Source organism: Bos taurus, chromosome 5 (assembly GCF_002263795.3).
Source record: "Bos taurus isolate L1 Dominette 01449 registration number 42190680 breed Hereford chromosome 5, ARS-UCD2.0, whole genome shotgun sequence".
NCBI classification, from domain to species: Eukaryota; Metazoa; Chordata; class Mammalia; order Artiodactyla; family Bovidae; genus Bos; species Bos taurus.
The window spans coordinates 94,318,953-94,337,284 of NC_037332.1; the positions used below are offsets into that span (position 1 = coordinate 94,318,953).

Sequence of the window (18,332 nt, forward strand, 5' to 3'; positions counted from 1 at the left end):
TGGGTAGCCTATCTCTTCTCCAGCTGATCTTCCAACCCAGGGATCAAACCCAGGTCTCCTGCATTGCAGGCAGATTCTTTACCAACTGAGCTATCAGATAAGCCTAGACCTGCTTATACATATAAACAATCAGAGAGAAAATATTAGTTATTTTTATTTATTTATTCCTTAGTTATAGTTGTTTCTGTGAAAGCAGGAGAATAAATTTTTTCTAGATTGGATATACTTAAGCTTCCAATATCCTTCTCTGCTTAACATGGGCTATGTAAGGGTAGTAGTTTCTAACTGTTACATCTCACAGCTCTTAATAGCTTTCATGAAAATTAAACTCCGATTCAGATGAAAGGATATAGGCTTTGGTGTGAAATCAATACACAATTATCTCAAGCAGGTATATTGTGTAAATTCAACAGTTAAATAATGAACTAAAATAGCCTCGTGCATGCAACCCTATAACCATTCTCAGTCAGGAGAAATATTTCCCTTGAAATTTTTTCCTACCACATTGATCTTTCTTGGTTCTATATTAGGCTTTCTGTCTGTTGAATATGAGTCAGGATTATATCTTTCCTCAGGCTGTTTAGTTGCCATTATGCATTCTGTTTTTATTGAGAATGTTAAGGGTTAAGTAAGTTCCATAATCCTAACACTTCTGAATTCCTTCAGTCCTGCCTCCCTATTGCTATCGTTTTCCCTGACTGCCCATGTCCTCCTGGCCTCTTGTTCCTCTTCCTCTGGATGTGAATGGAGGCAGAGACTTGTTACCTAAGGTTCTGCATCTTCTCCAGGCACCTTCCCATCATGCCCTTCTCTTGTATCTCGTTCATTGTTTACTCACCTGTGTCGCCAGAGACTTCTGTAGATGAGAGGGGATTATAGTGGGTGCATAGGGGTTGTAGGTCAGACTTCAAAAGGACAAGAACCAACAAGATGTCAGATGGTCAGAACCTTTTGGTGTGAGGAAACTTGGTGTTTTCTGAGCCCAGTCTTTGGGCCTGATTTAGAATCCCCTACAGCAGATAGATGAATATCTTGCTTGACCTAAAGAGCATTCTTTGATAAGTTAGCATCTTTTTGTGCTTATACAACCTCTTCTTTCTCCCAGGGAATCTAAAGCATTCCACATGCATTACTGATTTACCTTTAACATGTTCAAGTGAAAGCATGGTGAATGAATGGTCTTTAGACACTACCAGTGAAAAAGTGAGGTTAGTGGAGTCCAAACCATCACTTACGTGAAGGGCAGCCTTCAGTTCCCCGCCAAGAGACGTGAGAAGAAAAACACAAAGAACTTTTAGCCTGAGCCATTTCCTTACGTGATCTGCAGCCTCACAGACCACTAACGATCTTGTCTGAACCATGTTTGTTTTTCAGGATAACAGTGGCAGCTCTGAGTTGCAAGAAATCATGCGAAGACGACAGGAAAAAATCAGTGCTGCTGCAAGCGACTCAGGAGTGGAGTCTTTTGATGAGGGAAGCATCACTAATTAGTTTCAAAATTCCATCATTCTTGGCATGTGTCCACCATGCTTTGTTTTAAGAAGCCATGAAAGGAATGTCAGATTCTTCTTTCTTGGTATACAGAATTTATCGCCATAAAGAAACAATGCAAACCTAAGTAAGCAGAGGACTTTCTTCTGGGCCCATTATTTTTAAAATTATAAATTTTAAGCAGAAGTTTTGACCTTGGGAAATATTTTGCATATTCGACCAAGGTGAGGTTTCCTTTAATGGATTAATTATTTCATCTCAGACTCAATGCATAAGCAGATATTTTTGACAGTGGTGAATTTATTTATTGCAGCAAAGCAAAAAGATAGATATGCCCATGATTCAAAATCTAAATATTTTTAGGTTTGCCTGTGACTGTGTTGTGTATCATCCAGGGTGTAGCTTGCTTTAGGCTAGTCTCTGCTTACTTAGGTCTCTTCTTAGACATATAGACTATTTAGATTTATTTAAAGTTCTTAATGCCAACAGTTTAAAAAAATTTGAAACATTTAATGAACTGTAAAGTACAACAAAGCCTTGGACATACAAATAGAAACCTTTAGAACATTCCTGAGACATTTTATTTGTCACGGCTCTGTTGCTCACAATTCCTTGTATAGCTTGTATTTTGATTTAGTTTATACTCTACTTATTATCTATACTGTGTTCTTATATATTAAGAAAGCACAAGTGTAAAAGAGGTCACATACATTCAAAATCTGTCACAGGAAATAGCCTGCATTGGTGTGTGTTACAGTATTTTGCTTAATGAAGGCCCCAGTTCTGAATATTGATACAAGTAGTTAAAAGTAAACTGGGGCCATCTTATGTGTTTATCCATGTCAAGTTTTTCTGGTATTAAGAAATAATCTACACATATTTTGATCCTGTGAAAGATTCTAGGTAGAGAAAAGAAAGAGACCTAACCTTCAACAAAGTTATTTTTGGAAACATGATTTTTGTCATTAAATGTTATATTATTTCACATATATAAAACAGATGTTATGTAAGAATGTTGTATATTTTAACATAAACCCATTTAGAGAGATTATCTAGATTCATTAATTTTCATAGTGCCTTTTTCACATGAGTCAGCTGGAAAGTCTGCAATAAACAGTATTTGCTGTATGTTAATAAATGGCTTGTGTCTCATTGGCAAAAGGGACCTTTGGCGTGAAGAGTGGGGATCACGGTTGAGTGGAATGGGAAAAACAGAGGCCCACTTAGTGAACTTACCCACTCAGAACTTAGTGAAGTTCTGAGTGGGTAAAAGCTGCTCTAGATTACTTTCTTCAGTTGTTTCTCTTCCTTCCACCCCTCTTATTTCATCACATTTTCTTCTGCCATCAAGTCCAGTTGATCCCAGCAGTAGAAACAAACTTATACCCCGCATTTGTGATTATGAAGTGCCGCCATATAAACGCCTTGTTAGGGAGCTACAGTAACCTGTGAGTTGGATATTACAGGAGGATTAGCTTCCTAGAGGTTAATTTTCCCCAAATCATGAGGAATAAGAGAGCCTCTTGTTTTCCATTTCTCAGTTCCCCCAAAGCACTGTCCCTCAGACAAAGTGAGACAAACATTAGAATAATAATTATTGTATATCCTCCCATTTCATAAGCATGGATGCACATGTATTTATTTTTTAATTATTTGTTTATTTTTAAATGTTTTTAATTAAAAGTTTTTTGACATACCACATGGAATGCAGGACCTTAATCCCCTGACTGGGATTGAACCCATCTTCCCCCTACAGTGGAAACAGAGAGTCCTAACCATTGGACCACCAGGAAGTTGCCTGATGCACATTTATAACTTAGCCCTTATGGAAAATATCTGAAAATGTAGAGATAAGACAAAAGAAATTAGGATAGGAAAGTTAAAATAACCTGTGTGTAGTATAGCATCAGTTCAGTTCAGTTTAGTCGCTCAGTCGTGTCCGACTCTTTGCGACCCCATGAATCACAGCACGCCAGGCATCCCTGTCCATCACCAACTCCCGGAGTTCACCCAGACTCAACGTCCATCGACTCAGTGATGCCATCCAGCCATCTCATCTGTCGTCCCCTTCTCCTCTTGCCCCCAATCCCTCCCACCATCAGAGTCTTTTCCAATGAGTCAACTCTTCACATGAGGTGGCCAAAGTACTGGAGTTTCAGCCTCAGCATCATTCCTTCCAAAGAAATCCCAGGGCTGATCTCCTTCAGAATGGACTGGTTGGATCTCCTTGCAGTCCAAGGGACTCTCAAGAGTCTTCTCCAACACCACAGTTCAAAAGCATCAATTCTTCGGCGCTCAGCCTTCTTCACAGTCCAACTCTCACATCCATACATGACCACAGGAAAAATCATAGCCTTGACTAGACGGACCTTTGTTGGCAAAGTAATGTCTCTGCTTTTGAATATGCTATCTAGGTTGGTCATAACTTCCCTTCCAAGGAGTAAGTGTCTTTTAATTTCATGGCTGCAATCACCATCTGCAGTGATTTTGGAGCCCAGAAAAATAAAGTCTGACACTGTTTCCACTGTTTCCCCATCTATTTCCCATGAAGTGGTTGGACTGGATGCCATGATCTTCGTTTTCTGAATGTTGAGCTTTAAGCCAACTTTTTCACTCTCCACTTTCACTTTCATCAAGAGGCTTTTGAGTTCCTCTTCACTTTCTGCCATAAGGGTGGTGTCATCTGCATATCTAAGGTTATTGATATTTCTCCCAGCAATCTTAATTCCAACTTGTGTTTCTTCCAGTCCAGCGTTTCTCATGATGTACTCTGCATATAAGTTAAATAAACAGGGTGACAATGTACAGCCTTGACGTACCCTTTTCCTATTTGGAATCAGTCTGTTGTTCCATGTCCAGTTCTAACTGTTGCTTCCTGACCTGCATACAAATTTCTCAAGAGGCAGATCAGGTGGTCTGGTATTCCCATCTCTTTCAGAATTTTCCACAGTTTATTGTGATCCACACAGTCAAAGGCTTTGGCATAGTCAAAAAAGCAGAAATAGATGCTTTTCTGGAACTCTCTTGCTTTTTCCATGATCCAGCGGATGTTGGCAATTTGATCTCTGGTTCCTCTGCCTCTCCTAAAACCAGCTTGAACATCAGGAAGTTCACGGTTCGCATATTGCTAAAGCCTGGCTTGGAGAATTTTGAGCATTACTTTGCTAGCATGTGAAATGAGTGCAATTGTGTGGTAGTTTGAGCATTCTTTGGCATTGCCTTTCTTGGGATTGGAATGAAAACTGACCTTTTCCAGTCCTGTGGCCACTGCTGAGTTTTCCAAATTTGCTGGCATATTGAGTGCAGCACTTTCACAGCATCGTCTTTCAGGATTTGAAATAGCTCAACTGGAATTCCATCACCTCCACTAGCTTTGTTCGTAGTGATGCTTTCTAAGGCCCACTTGACTTCACATTCCAGGATGTCTGGCTCTAGGTCAGTGAGCACACCATCGTGATTACCTGGGTCATGAAGCATAATCTGATTCAAAAAGAATTGGTGTCATTTATAAGTATGTCTTTATGCTATAAAATTCCAAAGGAAAATATCACAGAGGTAGTAATTGCAGGAAGTAGTTACTTTCTTCAGGGTGGTGGCGACAAAGAGAAGAGTTGAAATTCATGGAATTGAAAAGCTGGAGGGAGAATTTGAGCCAGACATCTGAGGAGTTAGGTTACTGGGATAAGAAATTTGGAGAAAAGTTCCCACCACTGGTAAATAAACAGACCTCCCAGAAGAGGGGCACAGCCTAACTGGTGCTGTTGCCTCAGGAATACAGAAAATAATTCAGCTGGAAAAAAAAATAGTTTACTCTGTATGGCAGTCTATAGGCCCATCCACGTCTTTACAAATGACGCGGTTTTATTCTTTTTTATGGCTGAGTAAAACCCCACTGTATGTATGTACCACATCTTCTCTATCCATTGCTCTGTTGATGGATATTTAGTTTGTTTCCATGTCCTGGCTGTTGTAAATTGTGCTGCAGTGAACATGTATCTTTTTGAATTATGGTTTACTCTGGGTGTGGGGCTTCCCTGGTAGCTCAGCTGGTAAAGAATCCGCCTGCAATGCAGGAGACACCAGTTCGATTCCTGGGTCAGGAAGATCCCCTGGAGAAGGAATGGCTACTCACTCCAGTATTCTGGCCTGGAGAATCCCATGGACTGTATAGTCCATGGGGGTACCAAAGGGCCAGACACGACTGAGAGACTTTCACTTTCTGGGTGTATGCCCAGTAGTGGGATAAATTCAGAAAGAGAAAAACAAATACCATATATTAACACATGTATGTGGGTTCTAGAAAAATAGGTATAGATGATCTTATTTACAAAACAGAAATAGAGACAAAGACAGAGAACAAACGTATGGATACCAAGGCAGAAAGAGGAGGATGGGAATGGATTGGGAGACTGGGATTGACACATATACACTATTAACTATGTATAAAATGGATAACTAATATAACTAATAACTAATAATAGATAACAAGAACCAACTATATAGCACGGGGAACTCTACTCAGCGCTTTGTGGTGACCTAAATGTGACGTAAATCCAAAAAAGAAGGGATGTATGTATATGTATAGCTGATTCATTTTGCTGTACAGCAGAAACTGACGCAGTGGTGTAAAACAACTATACTCCAATAAAAAGTAAAAAGAAATAAAATAGTTGGGCAAATCCATGGAGCTGGGACTCAGATATTTAAGGACAGCAGGCCAGGCAGCTGAAACTGGGATTTCCAGAGGGAGAATAAGGAGGCTGCTCTTGGGAGTCACTGGAACCTACTGGGAATCAATTGCTACTTACAAAGTGGAGGGCTATTATGAAGGTGATGTTGACAGAAACAGGAAGTAGAACAGAAGGAAGCAAGTCCCTTGTTCACTGTCTAGCTTCTTATGACCCGGTGGCAGAATCTATTGGTCACCCACCTGGCAAAGCCCCAAATTGCAAAGCTGAGACTAAAGCAGGTAGATTTGAAACTGAAAGAACAGCTCAATAATCAACCTGTTTCAACTCTGGCTACTTAGCTTACATATACACTCTTTTATACATCTTTGAAATTCTATAAAATGATCAAAACATGTTTCTGCTATAGTGTCTGATACATAGTAGATGCTCAATAAATCTTTGTAAAATGAACTGTTAAATGGTTAGATCTTTGTAAAAATGAACTTCGTGGCCCGACTTAAATTGTCTCTAACTCCACTTTGCAGTCTTATTTTGAATTGGATTCTATAACCTCTTATAGCAAACATCCAACTTGTAAAAATTTCGTGTATTTATCCACTTATGTACTGGGAATGGTTCTGATGCTCTGAATACCATAGTGAAAAGACTGGCAAAGTCTTTCCTTAAGATTACATTAGTGGGAGCAACAAGAATAAAGTAAAAATATATAAGCACACACATAAATGTTTATTCTTTTACCCAACAAGATGCAGTCATCTTTCTCTGTTGTTTAAACAGTATTTAACAGAAGGAATTGGTTAAACAGGCAAAAAGAAAACACTGTGACATCACAGAGGTGGGAATAATAGGAAGAAGCCCCTGCCCCTTGGGCTAGCGTTGCATAGGGAAGGGGCTTGGGTTTGCCAGCATTTAGAAGTCTGAGGAAGGGAAGGGCCCTGGGAGCTGGGACACAGACCACTGAAGAGAAGGCACTGTCTCATGTTGGTGCCTCATGAACACAGAGGAGAGAACCCCTGGAGACCTGGCATGGAAGCTCGAAGGAGAGGGAGGCAATTCTGGACAGTTTACCTCTGGGGTGGGTGGGGAGGGGGTGGTACAGTGATGCTGGTTCTGAAAACACAGAGGGAAAAAACTAGAAACTAGGATCACCTAATCACCAATCAACTGTTGCTGCCAAAGTGGAAATCTCATCACTGGTGTTAAGCCATTTGCTTATGGCTGAATTTTCTCGGCCTTTGTATATTTCTTGTTTTTGTTCTTGATGTTCATTGAGCTTTTGGAAACTAGGATTATAGTTTTCTATTAATTTTGGTCAAGTTTTGGTCATTATTACTTTTTTTTCCTGTCCTTCCTGCCTTCTGTCCTTGGGAGTCTCCAATTTCATGTATGCTGAGCCATTTGAAGTTTTCCTAAGGTCACTGATAATTTTTTACTGAGTTTTTTCTCGGTGTTTCATTTTTTGTTGTTGTTCAGTTGCTCAGTTGTGTCCTACTCTTTGCGACCCCATGGACTGCAGCGCACATCAGGGTTCACATCAGGCTTCACTCTCTCCCTGAATTTGCTCAAACTCACGTCCACTGAGTTGATGATATCATTTCATTTTAGGTAGTTTCTGTTCCTGTTTTCAAGTTCACTAATCTTTTCTTCTGTAATGTCTAATCTGCTGTTCATCTTTTCCATTTGTGTTTTTCATCTCAGATATTAGGGTTTTCATCATTAAAAGTTTTACTTTTTGAAAAATATCTTTCCTGTCCCTACTTGACTTGCTCAATATTTCTTTGATTTTTTTCCGTCGTATGGAAGGCAGTGAAACTATCTTAGTATTCTTACTTACTAATTCTGTCATCATTATATCTTCTAGGTTAATTATGATTGATTTTTTAATGAATTTTTTTTTTGCTTCTTTGTGTGCTTGAAATTTTAAAAGCTCTGACCACTTTCAGGATTCTTTTCTGTATCTTTCACTTTTAATGTAATTTTTAATTGGATGCCAGATACTGTGAATTTTACCTTGTTAGTTGCTGGATACTTTTGTATAACTTCAAATGTTATTGTGCTTAGTTTTGGGATGCTATTCAATTACTTAGTAAGAGTTGGATCCTTTCTGATCTTTCCTTTCTTTATGTATTTTTAGGTGGAACCAGAGCAATATTTATATTACAACCAATTTTATTGCACTATTGAAGCAAAACTCTCCTGAATCCTCAACCTATTACTCCATGCATTATGTTTCCCACTGTAACAGATGATAATAGGGACTATGCCTGGTTCTGGTGAGCTCAGAATTGTCCTTCTAAGTCCTCTCATGTGAGTCTTTTCCTCAGGCTTGAGCAGTTTTATAACAGGCATGCAATGAGCCATCCTCCACTTATGACTCTACGGAGACCCTATGTGTATCTCCAGAGCTCTCCCTTGATGCAGCTTTCTTTGCTCTGTGACTCTGTGCTATGAATTTTAGCTTCCTTGCCCTTGTCACTCTCTAAGCTTTTGTCTTCACAACTCAAGGAGTCTACTGAACTCCACCTCAGTTCTCTCTCCCTGCACTGAACTTTGAAAGCCATACCTAGGCAGAAAATTGGAGCAACTGTAGGATTTTCTGCATTTATTTTTCAGCTTTTATTGCCTAGTGTTCAATATATGAAAAATCTTTTCTCCCCTGTTCTTCAGATTAGAAATGTATATCCATATGTATTCAGCTTGGGATTTGCCTGGTGGTCCAGTGGCTAAGACTCTGCACTTCCACTGCAGGGAGCATGGATTTGATCCCTGGTTGAGGAATGAAGATCCCATGTGCTGTATGGTGCGGCCAAGAGACAATAAAATTTTTTTTGTAATGTATTCAGCTTCACCAACTCGTTTTCTCCCCTGTGATCTGTCTTCCAGTATGTGTCAAGACAATCCAGTGAATCTTCTTTTCAGTTATTGTATTTTGTCAGTCCTAGAATTTACATTTAGCCTTTTTTTTATAGAGGCTGTGTTGCTGCTGAGTAAAGATCTCATGAGGTTGGTTCCGGTCTCTTTCTTCCCGGTGCTTACATGGAACAATATTAAAAAGTTGTACACACTCACAGGGATTTTTATAAAGACTGGTTGTTTCTGAATAGGAAAAGACAATGTTCGCTTAGTAAACATTTTGTAAGGGTCTGCTTTAAGAACTGCATATTCAGTGAGAATCCTAGAGGTAGCCTCTGCCTTCAGAGGATATACAATCCGAAGAACTGTTGGCAACTTGCTGTATTTATCCCTGGGATTAATTTTATTGGTCACTTGTGGGGCAAATTACATCTTAAAACCACCAAAAATCAGTGCCGACTTCCCAGAGACTGTGATTTTATACATGTGACATTTGGTGTTTCCCAAAAGACATGCTTTTAAGTTAGTCTATTCAGAGGTCTTTGTAAGGTTGTGTCAAGGGCCCCTGGGGATGAATCAGCAGGAGAAAGTATCAAGTAGTTACCATTTTACCACCCTACTCTTGGATCTTCTTTTCCTTACTTAAAACATAACATGCTCAAAAAGCCGTGGCTGCTATGGGCAATTTCCAGAGAAGGGGTCTAGTTCCAGCAGTTCTGGGTCCCAGACAGGAATTTTACTCAGTACTCCCATCTACCCCCCGGCCCAACCCATTCTGTTTCTACCATCTTGGTCCTCCATCCCTTCTTCAATGCAGGCTTCTCCAGGACTGACTCCTACACAACCTCGCAGCCTCGCACCACATCACTGGCCTTATATCACTCACAGCCTCCTTTCCTCGCCTATTTATTACTTTCTTTTTGCATGTTTGGGACAGAAAAGAAGGTGAAGAAGCCAGTGCTCTGAGCTCAGTTTTATGAGAAATCCTCAGTTTTGTTTTTTTTTTTTTTTTGATGCAGGAGGTACCCAGTTACCAAGAAAAGAAATATCTCCTAGTACCCAAATGTTCAGGTGTTTCAAATCACATTTGTGAGGGAAAGGTTATTAGATAAAAAGCAAGTAAAATTCTGATAAGATAAAAGGAATTACTGAGAACCATCCTCCTAGACACTGACCTGAACTGGGGTGAGGTATGTCTATCAGATGCTCTGAGGGGAGTGAGGTTCTGAAACTGGGTTCTATACCGCTGCTGCTGCTGCTGCTAAGTCGCTTCAGTCATGTCTGTACCACTAGGGGTATTCTAACAGCTGATGCGCTTCCTGAAGGGCCCTAGGCATACTTCATCTAGTTTGCTGCTGTGACCAAGTGGGCAATGAACCAGGGCTCCTGCCAGGCCCAGATGGTCCTGGTGCTGGCTGGTTGCCTGGGCTCTTCCCTTCCTGACTGTGGCTCCAGGCACTTGGCCCAAGTCTTACTGCTTTTCTGGGCTGCCCCACCTCCTGGACCCTGAAACAGTCAGCCTTATCCCTCAAGCGTGGCCATGGAGTAGAAGATAATTTCTCTAGCTTCAGTCATTCCTGTTACTCCTCCAAATGAACACATCGTTTCTTTCAGATAACAAAAAAATCTGAGAATAAAACACACACACACACACACACACACACATGAATGGTAAGTAATTATTATCTCTAGGTCTCCAAGAGCTTGTCCTATTTTATGGTTTCTTACTCTGAACTGGTGTCATACACTAAGGCCTTCTTTACTCCCATCTGTTCTTTGTTTATAATCCTGTGAGGATTGTGTGTGCATTTCTTTTTTTATACATGCATGCATGCTAAGTCACTTTAGTCATGTCTGACTCCATGTGACCCTATGGACTGTAGCCTGCCAAATTCCTCTGTCCATAGGATTCTCCAGGCAAGAATCCTAGAGTGGGTTGCTGTGCCCTCCTCCAGGGGATCCTCCCAACCTAAGGATTGAACCTGAGTCTCTGATGTCTCCTGCACTGGCAGGCAGATTCTTTACTGCTAGCACTACTTGGGAAGCCTTTGATATTAATTTATCTGGCTATGCTGGGTCTTTGTTGCTGAGAGGGTTTTCCTCTAGTTTCAGAGAGCAGGGGCCACTTTCTAGCTACAGTGTGTGTGCTCTTCATTATGGTGGCTTCTCTCGTTGTGTAGCATGGGCTTCAGTAGCTGCAGCACACAGGCTCCGTGGTTGCAGCCCCCAGGCTCTAGAGCACAAGTTTAATAGTTGTGGTACACGGGCTTAGTTGCTCCTCGATATGTGCGATCTTCCCAGATCAGGGACTGAACCCGTGTTTTCTGCATTGGCAGACAGATTCCTTACCACTGAGCCACCGGGGAAGCCTACCTTTCATCTATTCTTAAAGAAAAGAAAATGGAAAGTGAACTCTTGTGTGCTGAAAGCTTTCACATATATTCCCCACTTTGTGGATGAGGAGAATGAAACTCAGATATAAATTAAGTAGCTTGTTGCAGAGTAAGTGGAACAACTGAAATCTGATCTAACGCAGAGACTTTTCTACATCCTGCAAATCTTTTCTCTCAGATATCATAGGTCAGTGTATAAAAAACATTTTAAACAGAAAAATCATCTTTTTAAAATATGAAATTTTATATGGTATCTCACTGTATAAAACAGGCAAAATTCAGTGTTCCTCTCATTGAAGCTGCAAAGAGGAGACCTGGAACCTCATTTGGAAACCACTGGTCCAGATTCCACAGAGCTCCTCCTCCATGAAGGCCCTTGCAGATGAACGGGAAGGTGGGTTGGAAACTAATCATTCCATAGCAACACTTAGACCAGGAAATACAGTGCTTGGTCACAACAGTCACTTACATCTTGGGATAATTTCAGATGGCTGATCACCCCTGCAAAACACTGCTCTATTGAGACAAGATAATTGCCATTGACATCCTCTCACAGTTCCTTATTTCTAGATCCTGCTATGATACCTGCCTTCCTCCTCCGCTCCAATGTCTAAAGATGAGAATCTTTTCTTCAGTCTGGAGCTTTGCATACAGAGTTGGCTTTCTGGGGCATCAGGGAATTCTGAGAGTGGAAGAGTGGAGCAGATGCCTCCATGCACTACCAGATTGCCCCCATGGGACACTGTCATCCCCCTGCTGTTGGGGGATGCGACTGCTGGTAACTCACAGCTAAGACCTTGTCCAAGAATTGCCCTCACCAAAGAGAACACCCTTGCATACTGCTTAGGAGCAGAATTATGTCAGATGCTATTACATCAGGGCAAAACGAGCTGTTCCTCATTTCAGTCTTCCCTACGATAGCCACACCAGAACCAGGAATGGATCCACACTTGCTGCGATTTAATCTGTGGTATGGGCTTCCCTGCTGGCTCAGTGGTAAAGAATCTACCTGCTAATACAGGAGACCTGAGTTCAATCCCTGGATCTAAGGATACCCTGGAGAAAGAAATGACAACTCACTCCAGTATTCTGGCCTGGGAAATCCCGTGGACAGAGAGCCAGGTGGGCTATAGTCCATGGGGTGGCAGAGAGTGGGACACGACTGAGTGACTAAACAACAGGGAGTTAGTTTATTGCCTTGTCTCTAAAACCAATCTTATCATAGGGCAGAATGTGGATGTTTGGGTAAATCATTTCATTTATCTTGCAGCAACAGGAAAAAAAATGAGGGAATGACTATTGTTATTTTATGCCCCGGTAATTTGCAAAATGCAAATTAAAACAGCTATCTAGAATTGCTCAGATATGTCCCACTGTTTTTAGTATTTGTCAAAGTGAGTGTCCCATAATCCTGATAGATGTATGTGGATAAGCCTCTCCTTCAGAGCTCCTGATGCCAAGTATGGCAGCGTTTAGCACAAAGGGTTGGTACCACCAGTGTGGGGAGCCCATCTACTGGAGAGGGTCTCCCGATCAGTGCACCCAGGGTGGTGAGAACTCAGTTGGGTGGGCTCACTCTGCAGATGTCTGGGTGCTGGAATGAGGGGGAAGGTCTAATGGTCTAAATGTACAGAGAGAAAGAAAATTGGAGAATCACACAGCATGTATTCCATTCTGACTCTGTCCTCAGCTTACGCTGTACATGACCAGTTCTGAGTTTTCCCACAACTCCACAAAGTAGACAGTGCTTTGTGTCTTGTGGGACACTCAGGCTCAGAGATAGGTGGCTTTCCTGGTGGCGCAGATGGTAAAGAATCTGCTTGCAATGCAGGAGACCTGGGTTCGATCCCTGGGTCAGGAAGATCCCCTGGAGAAGAGAATGGTAACCCACTGCAGTATTCTTGCCTGGAGAATCCCATGGACAGAGGAGCCTGGTGGGCTACAGTCCACAGGGTTGCAAAGAGTCGGACATGACTGAGCAACTAACACTTTCACTCTCAGCTCAGAGATAGTAGGTGACTTCTCAAGGGCACAGGGATGCTAGGTGGCAGAGCGCCATGACTCGAAAGTCTATATTGTTTTAACCATGTCACTCCACGTCCCTAAACCACCAGGCATCACAGCAAGCAGCTCTCAGCACAGCCCTGTAGAGGACGCTCTTCTTATTCCAGGTCTCAAACAAGACAGGGCTTCCCTGGTAGCTCCACTGGTAAAGAATCCGCCTGCCATGCAGGAGACCCTGGTTCAATTCCTGGGTTGGTAAGTTCCCCTAGAGAAGGGATTGGCTACCCACTCCAGTATTCTTGGGCTTCCCTGGTGGCCCAGCTGGTAAAGAATCCGCCTGCAATGTGGGAGACCTGGGTTTGATCCCTGGGTTGGGACGATCCCCTGGTGAAGGGAACGGCTCCCCAATCCAGTGTTCTGGCCTGGAGAATTCCACAGACTGTATAGTCCACCAGGTCTCAAAGAGTCGGACACGACTGAGCGACTTTCACTCACTTCCCTCTCTCACATGAACAAGACAACCAGTTCTCAGAGTGATTCGGTGATGTTCACCAGAGATACCTGTTCACTGTTGGCCCTGCCCAGGTGGGTTTGGGTATTGATGTTTGTAATCACAAGTTGGCATTTTTGTTTCAGAACAAGTAGCTGGCTTTTCAGACAGGGTTTTACTGCCACAGATTTGCACAGGCTTCTTGCACTACTGCTGCAGATTTTTCCACTGAATGTGGACCAAGCCCTGGCATTGCTTTTCTGGGAAACCCGCTTGTGTGGGTTTCATGATGCACTTGACAGAGGAGATTCACAGTTGAAAAGCCAGGCCCGGGTGGTGCAGGGCTCTGATCCAGAGGATCGGCTCCTGCTGGGCACCACGTGTCTATGGCATGAGGGTCGTCCTTGGGTCACAGCCTGGACCTGTTCTATAACCCAAAGTTTTCCTGACCATTGGGAGTGGGAGGGAAGCGGGGTGGTTCAGGTGTCACTCCGGGGGCACCGAGCCAGCCCAACACAGGCACCAGCTTTAGACGTTTTTATCAAATGTATTCGAGAATTCCAAGATGGCCCTTGGAGATGGTAAGTTTACTTGTTCACTGGAGAGCTATGTAACACATTAAGTCATTCCAGGAAGGGTTTTCAGCCCTTTGCACATCATCTATTTGTTGAAGCCCTGAGAAAAAGCTACCATCACTACATCCATTTCACAGATGAGGCCACTGAGTCATAGCCAGGGGCTGAGGCTTAGCTCGAATCTCTCTCCAACCACAGTCTGTGGTTCTAAACTGCTTCGTCTGCTATACTGCTAGGCCCTATCCTGTCCGGCTTCCCAAGTTTGCTGATTAAGGGAGAATGTGATTTAGTTGGTTTTGAACATGAAAGAACCCTTCCAAGCCCATTCTGTTGTTTGCATTTGTAAAGGCAGTAGTGGTTGCAGCTAACTTTTCTTAGTTGAAACAGCCCATAGACTTTTGGCGTTCTTAGAACTGAACAAAATTAGGTTGTGTCAGCTGGCTTTGAGCTCCTTTCCACATCCCTGGGCTTACCATAACATCTGGGCTCAGCAGCTCCCATGTGCCAAGCCTCATGGCCTCCCATACATTTGATCTCTCATTGATGTGGAACCACCCAGGGTCCTATTTTTTGCTGAAACCCAGGAATCAGATTCAGAGTCCATAGTCCCCAGTATGGCTGAAAAATTTGAGTGTGTTTCCTATGTAATGGTCTCATTATGGGTTTGTTGTTGTTGTTGCTTGGTCACTAAGTTGTGTCTCTTTGTGACCCTACTGACTGCAACCCACCAGGCTCCTCTGTCCATGGGATTTCCCCAGCAAGAATCCTGGAGTGGGTTGCCATTTCCTCCTCCAGAGGATCTTCCTGATTTAAAGGTCAAACCCAGGTATCCTGCATTGGCAGGTGGATTCTTTACCATTGAGCCACCAGGGAAGCCCTGTTACGGGTTTTGGGAAGGGACAAAAAAGATAGAGAGTAGGAGAGCTCTAACTTGGAGGAAAACCACTTCTGGAGAAGAGTGTATGTATTTCCATAGAAAAGTTTATTTATTAAAAGCAGCATCACGGTTGTGGTGACCTCTTCCTGAGCCATTATTTGCCTTGTGTGTTACCCTCTCTCTGTTCTGTGTCACCTTTAACCTGTCTTCTGCAAATTTTATTGGATAGTCACACACCACTGCCCTGAGAAACTCCCACCATAACTGAGATGGAACATAATAGAAAGGTTATCCCTGTGCTGCCATATGAGTTAAGGGCACGCTGACTACCATAACCGACAACTCTAGAACCTCATGACGACACAGTGGAAATGTGTTATTGGATCACACCATGGGCCAGTGCAGGCAGGGGCTTCTCCAGGTGTCGACCCAGGGACCCAGCCCCCTTCCACCTTTTTGCCACCACCATGTCTACCTGCGGGCTTCCCAGGTGGCTCAGTGGTAAAGAATCCTCCTGCTAAGCAGGAGATGCAGGTTCAATCCCTGGATTGGGAAGAGCCCCAGAGGAGGAAATGGCAACCTGCTCCGGTATTCTTGCCTGGAGAATTTCATGGATAGAAGAGATCGGTGGGCTACAGTCCGTGGGGTCGCAGAGTCAGACATGACTGAGCAACTAAACAACAAGAGCAACAAATGTTTATCTGGAGGTGATACGTAAGTAAAGGGAGGGAAGATGGAGGGAGGGGTAGGCAGGACTCCTCCAGGCTGATTTTTGGGACCCAGGGGCCAGGGAATAGAGTCTTCTACTTCTGCCTTCCTTCCATTGAGCAAAACTGACTTTAAGTGCCTGGGCAATGTGATTCCTGGTATGTTCAATTATGTTTGCAGTGACGGTAAACCCACTTGCTTCTGCTGAAAAACACATGAGCTGGAGCGGTCTGTGGAGTCCTGGAAAGAAATTGTCATTTTGAGAGTCAGCCAGGAAGAAAAGCTTCAGAAGGCGGGTTTGGAGGTTTGGTTACTCATATGAGCCCCAGCAATGGACGGCGTGGGTGTTTTATGAATGCTTGCTGCTTGCAGAGTAGGGTGTACAGCCTTAGCAGCCCTTAATGTAGCTCTGTAGTCTTAAATACTTTAATATGGCAGTCTAGTCTTCCTTGACCCTTCCAGAAAGAAATCATCTGTGCTCTTGGGTCGACAGTTTCTGCTTTATGTATTTCTGTCACATCATCTGTGGGCTTCCCCCGTGGCTCAGCGGTAAAGAATCCATCAGCAATGCAGTTTCCACAGGAGATCCAGGTTCGATCCTTCGGTGCAGAAGATTTCCTGGAGGAGGGCATGGTTACCCACTCCAGTATTCTTGCCTGAAAATTCCCCATGGACAGAGGAGCCTGGTGGGCTACAGTTCATACGGTTGCAAAGAGTTGGACACAACTGAAGTGACTTAGCAAGCACATATCATATTATCTGTACTACTCTGCTGCCCTTACTTTCCATTCTTAAGTCCCCTTGTGTACCTGCATGCTCAGTCACTCAGTCATGTGTGACTCTTTGCTACCCTATGGGCTATAGCCTGTCTCCTCTGTCTATGGGATTTCCCAGGCAAGAATACTGGAATAGGTAGCCATTTACTACTTGAGGGGATCTTCCAGACCTAGGGATTGAACCCATGTCTCTTGAGCCTCCTGCATTGGCAGGCAGGTTCTTTACCACTGACTCCACCTGCTAGAATATAAACTCCTGAAGCAGTGACCTTGTCTCTATGTCACAACCCCAGTCACTTCCACGGTGCCTAGAGTGGGATGTTGAGTCAACAAATAATTTTCTTTGAGAGCTATAAATCTACTGTTTTTCTCAAATGGAATGTTTTGAAAGTCAGCCTCTGTCAAGGTAACCTGGACAGTGCCCTTTGACCAAAATGGGAAAGTGGATTTGGACTTCACGCCTCTCTCCATGAGAGGTACAGAGCCAGACACCCTTATTGTTAGTAAGGTCCTTAGATGTGTAAGCAAGAGAAGGAAACACTTTCTGATGAATGGAGCGATGGGCTGCCCTAGAGATGGCAATTCCAGAAGCATACTGGAAGTGGTTCATAGAAAAGAATTAGCCATCTGCCAGGGATGGGGGTGGAGGAGAGTCTGATTTTGAGTAGGAGACTAGGCTGGTTTGCTGATCCTCATGAAGAAGAAGCATGTCAGGGTCTATGGTGATTGATGAGTAACAAAAGCCATGAGAACGTGGTATTTCTGTTCTATGAGCTGTTGGGACAAAAGGTAGACCACCATTACGGGTGTACTCTTACAGATGTATTGACATTTGAGCTACACAAGTGAAAAATGTAGAAAAAAACTTGTTTCACTTGTCTAATTGCTTTCTTAGTCCTTTCAACAACAACCAAACTGATTCCGTATTTTTCCAAGTTAGCCTGTGGCAACCATTCGTGCTCTGCGTGTGTGCTGGATCACTCCATCGTGTCCGACTCTTTGTTACCCCATGGACTGTAGCCCACCAGGCTCCTCTGTCCATGGGATTCTCCGGGCAAGAATACTGGAGTGGGTTGCCATTCCCTTCTCTAGATTTGTGCTCTCATGCATGAGTATTGTAAGTGATCAAAAAATATTTCTTTGGTTGATTGATCAGTTCATTTAAAGTGATTACAAAAACACATATTTGTTTAACGAATGATTCAACAAACCAGTGACTCGTCCTTGACTCCAGGCTGAATGGCCTCAGTCAGTCGAGGTCTGGTGGTCATCACTTTTGCCTTCGGCATTGCTGAGGGTTCTGGTGACCCGCCCTGGACAATCTTCAGTTTGCTCATGTCCCTCATAGTACAACTCCCAGAGCTATACATGGTCCTTCATCTTTTACTGAGTGGCCCACCAGGATCAGGTTTTGTGATAAGTGTAAGTTGAAACTGAAAACAACAAACAAAAATCCTGCTGTTCTGGAAGGCCA

The 18,332-nt window shown here is 43.0% G+C and overlaps 1 protein-coding gene across 4 annotated transcripts in view; it reads left to right on the forward strand.

Annotated features, from left to right (window-relative positions):
- Positions 1-2,629, forward strand: part of EPS8 (epidermal growth factor receptor pathway substrate 8) — a 196,218-nt gene extending 193,589 nt beyond the window's left edge. For all 4 annotated transcript variants that reach the window (XM_005206995.5, XM_010805476.4, XM_015471251.3 and 1 more), the window contains one exon: positions 1,375-2,629. In XM_005206995.5, the coding sequence (XP_005207052.1) occupies positions 1,375-1,491 (117 nt within the window). In that variant the 3' untranslated portion in view covers positions 1,492-2,629. The remainder of the gene's footprint in view (positions 1-1,374) is intronic.
- The last annotated feature ends 15,703 nt before the right edge of the window (positions 2,630-18,332 follow it).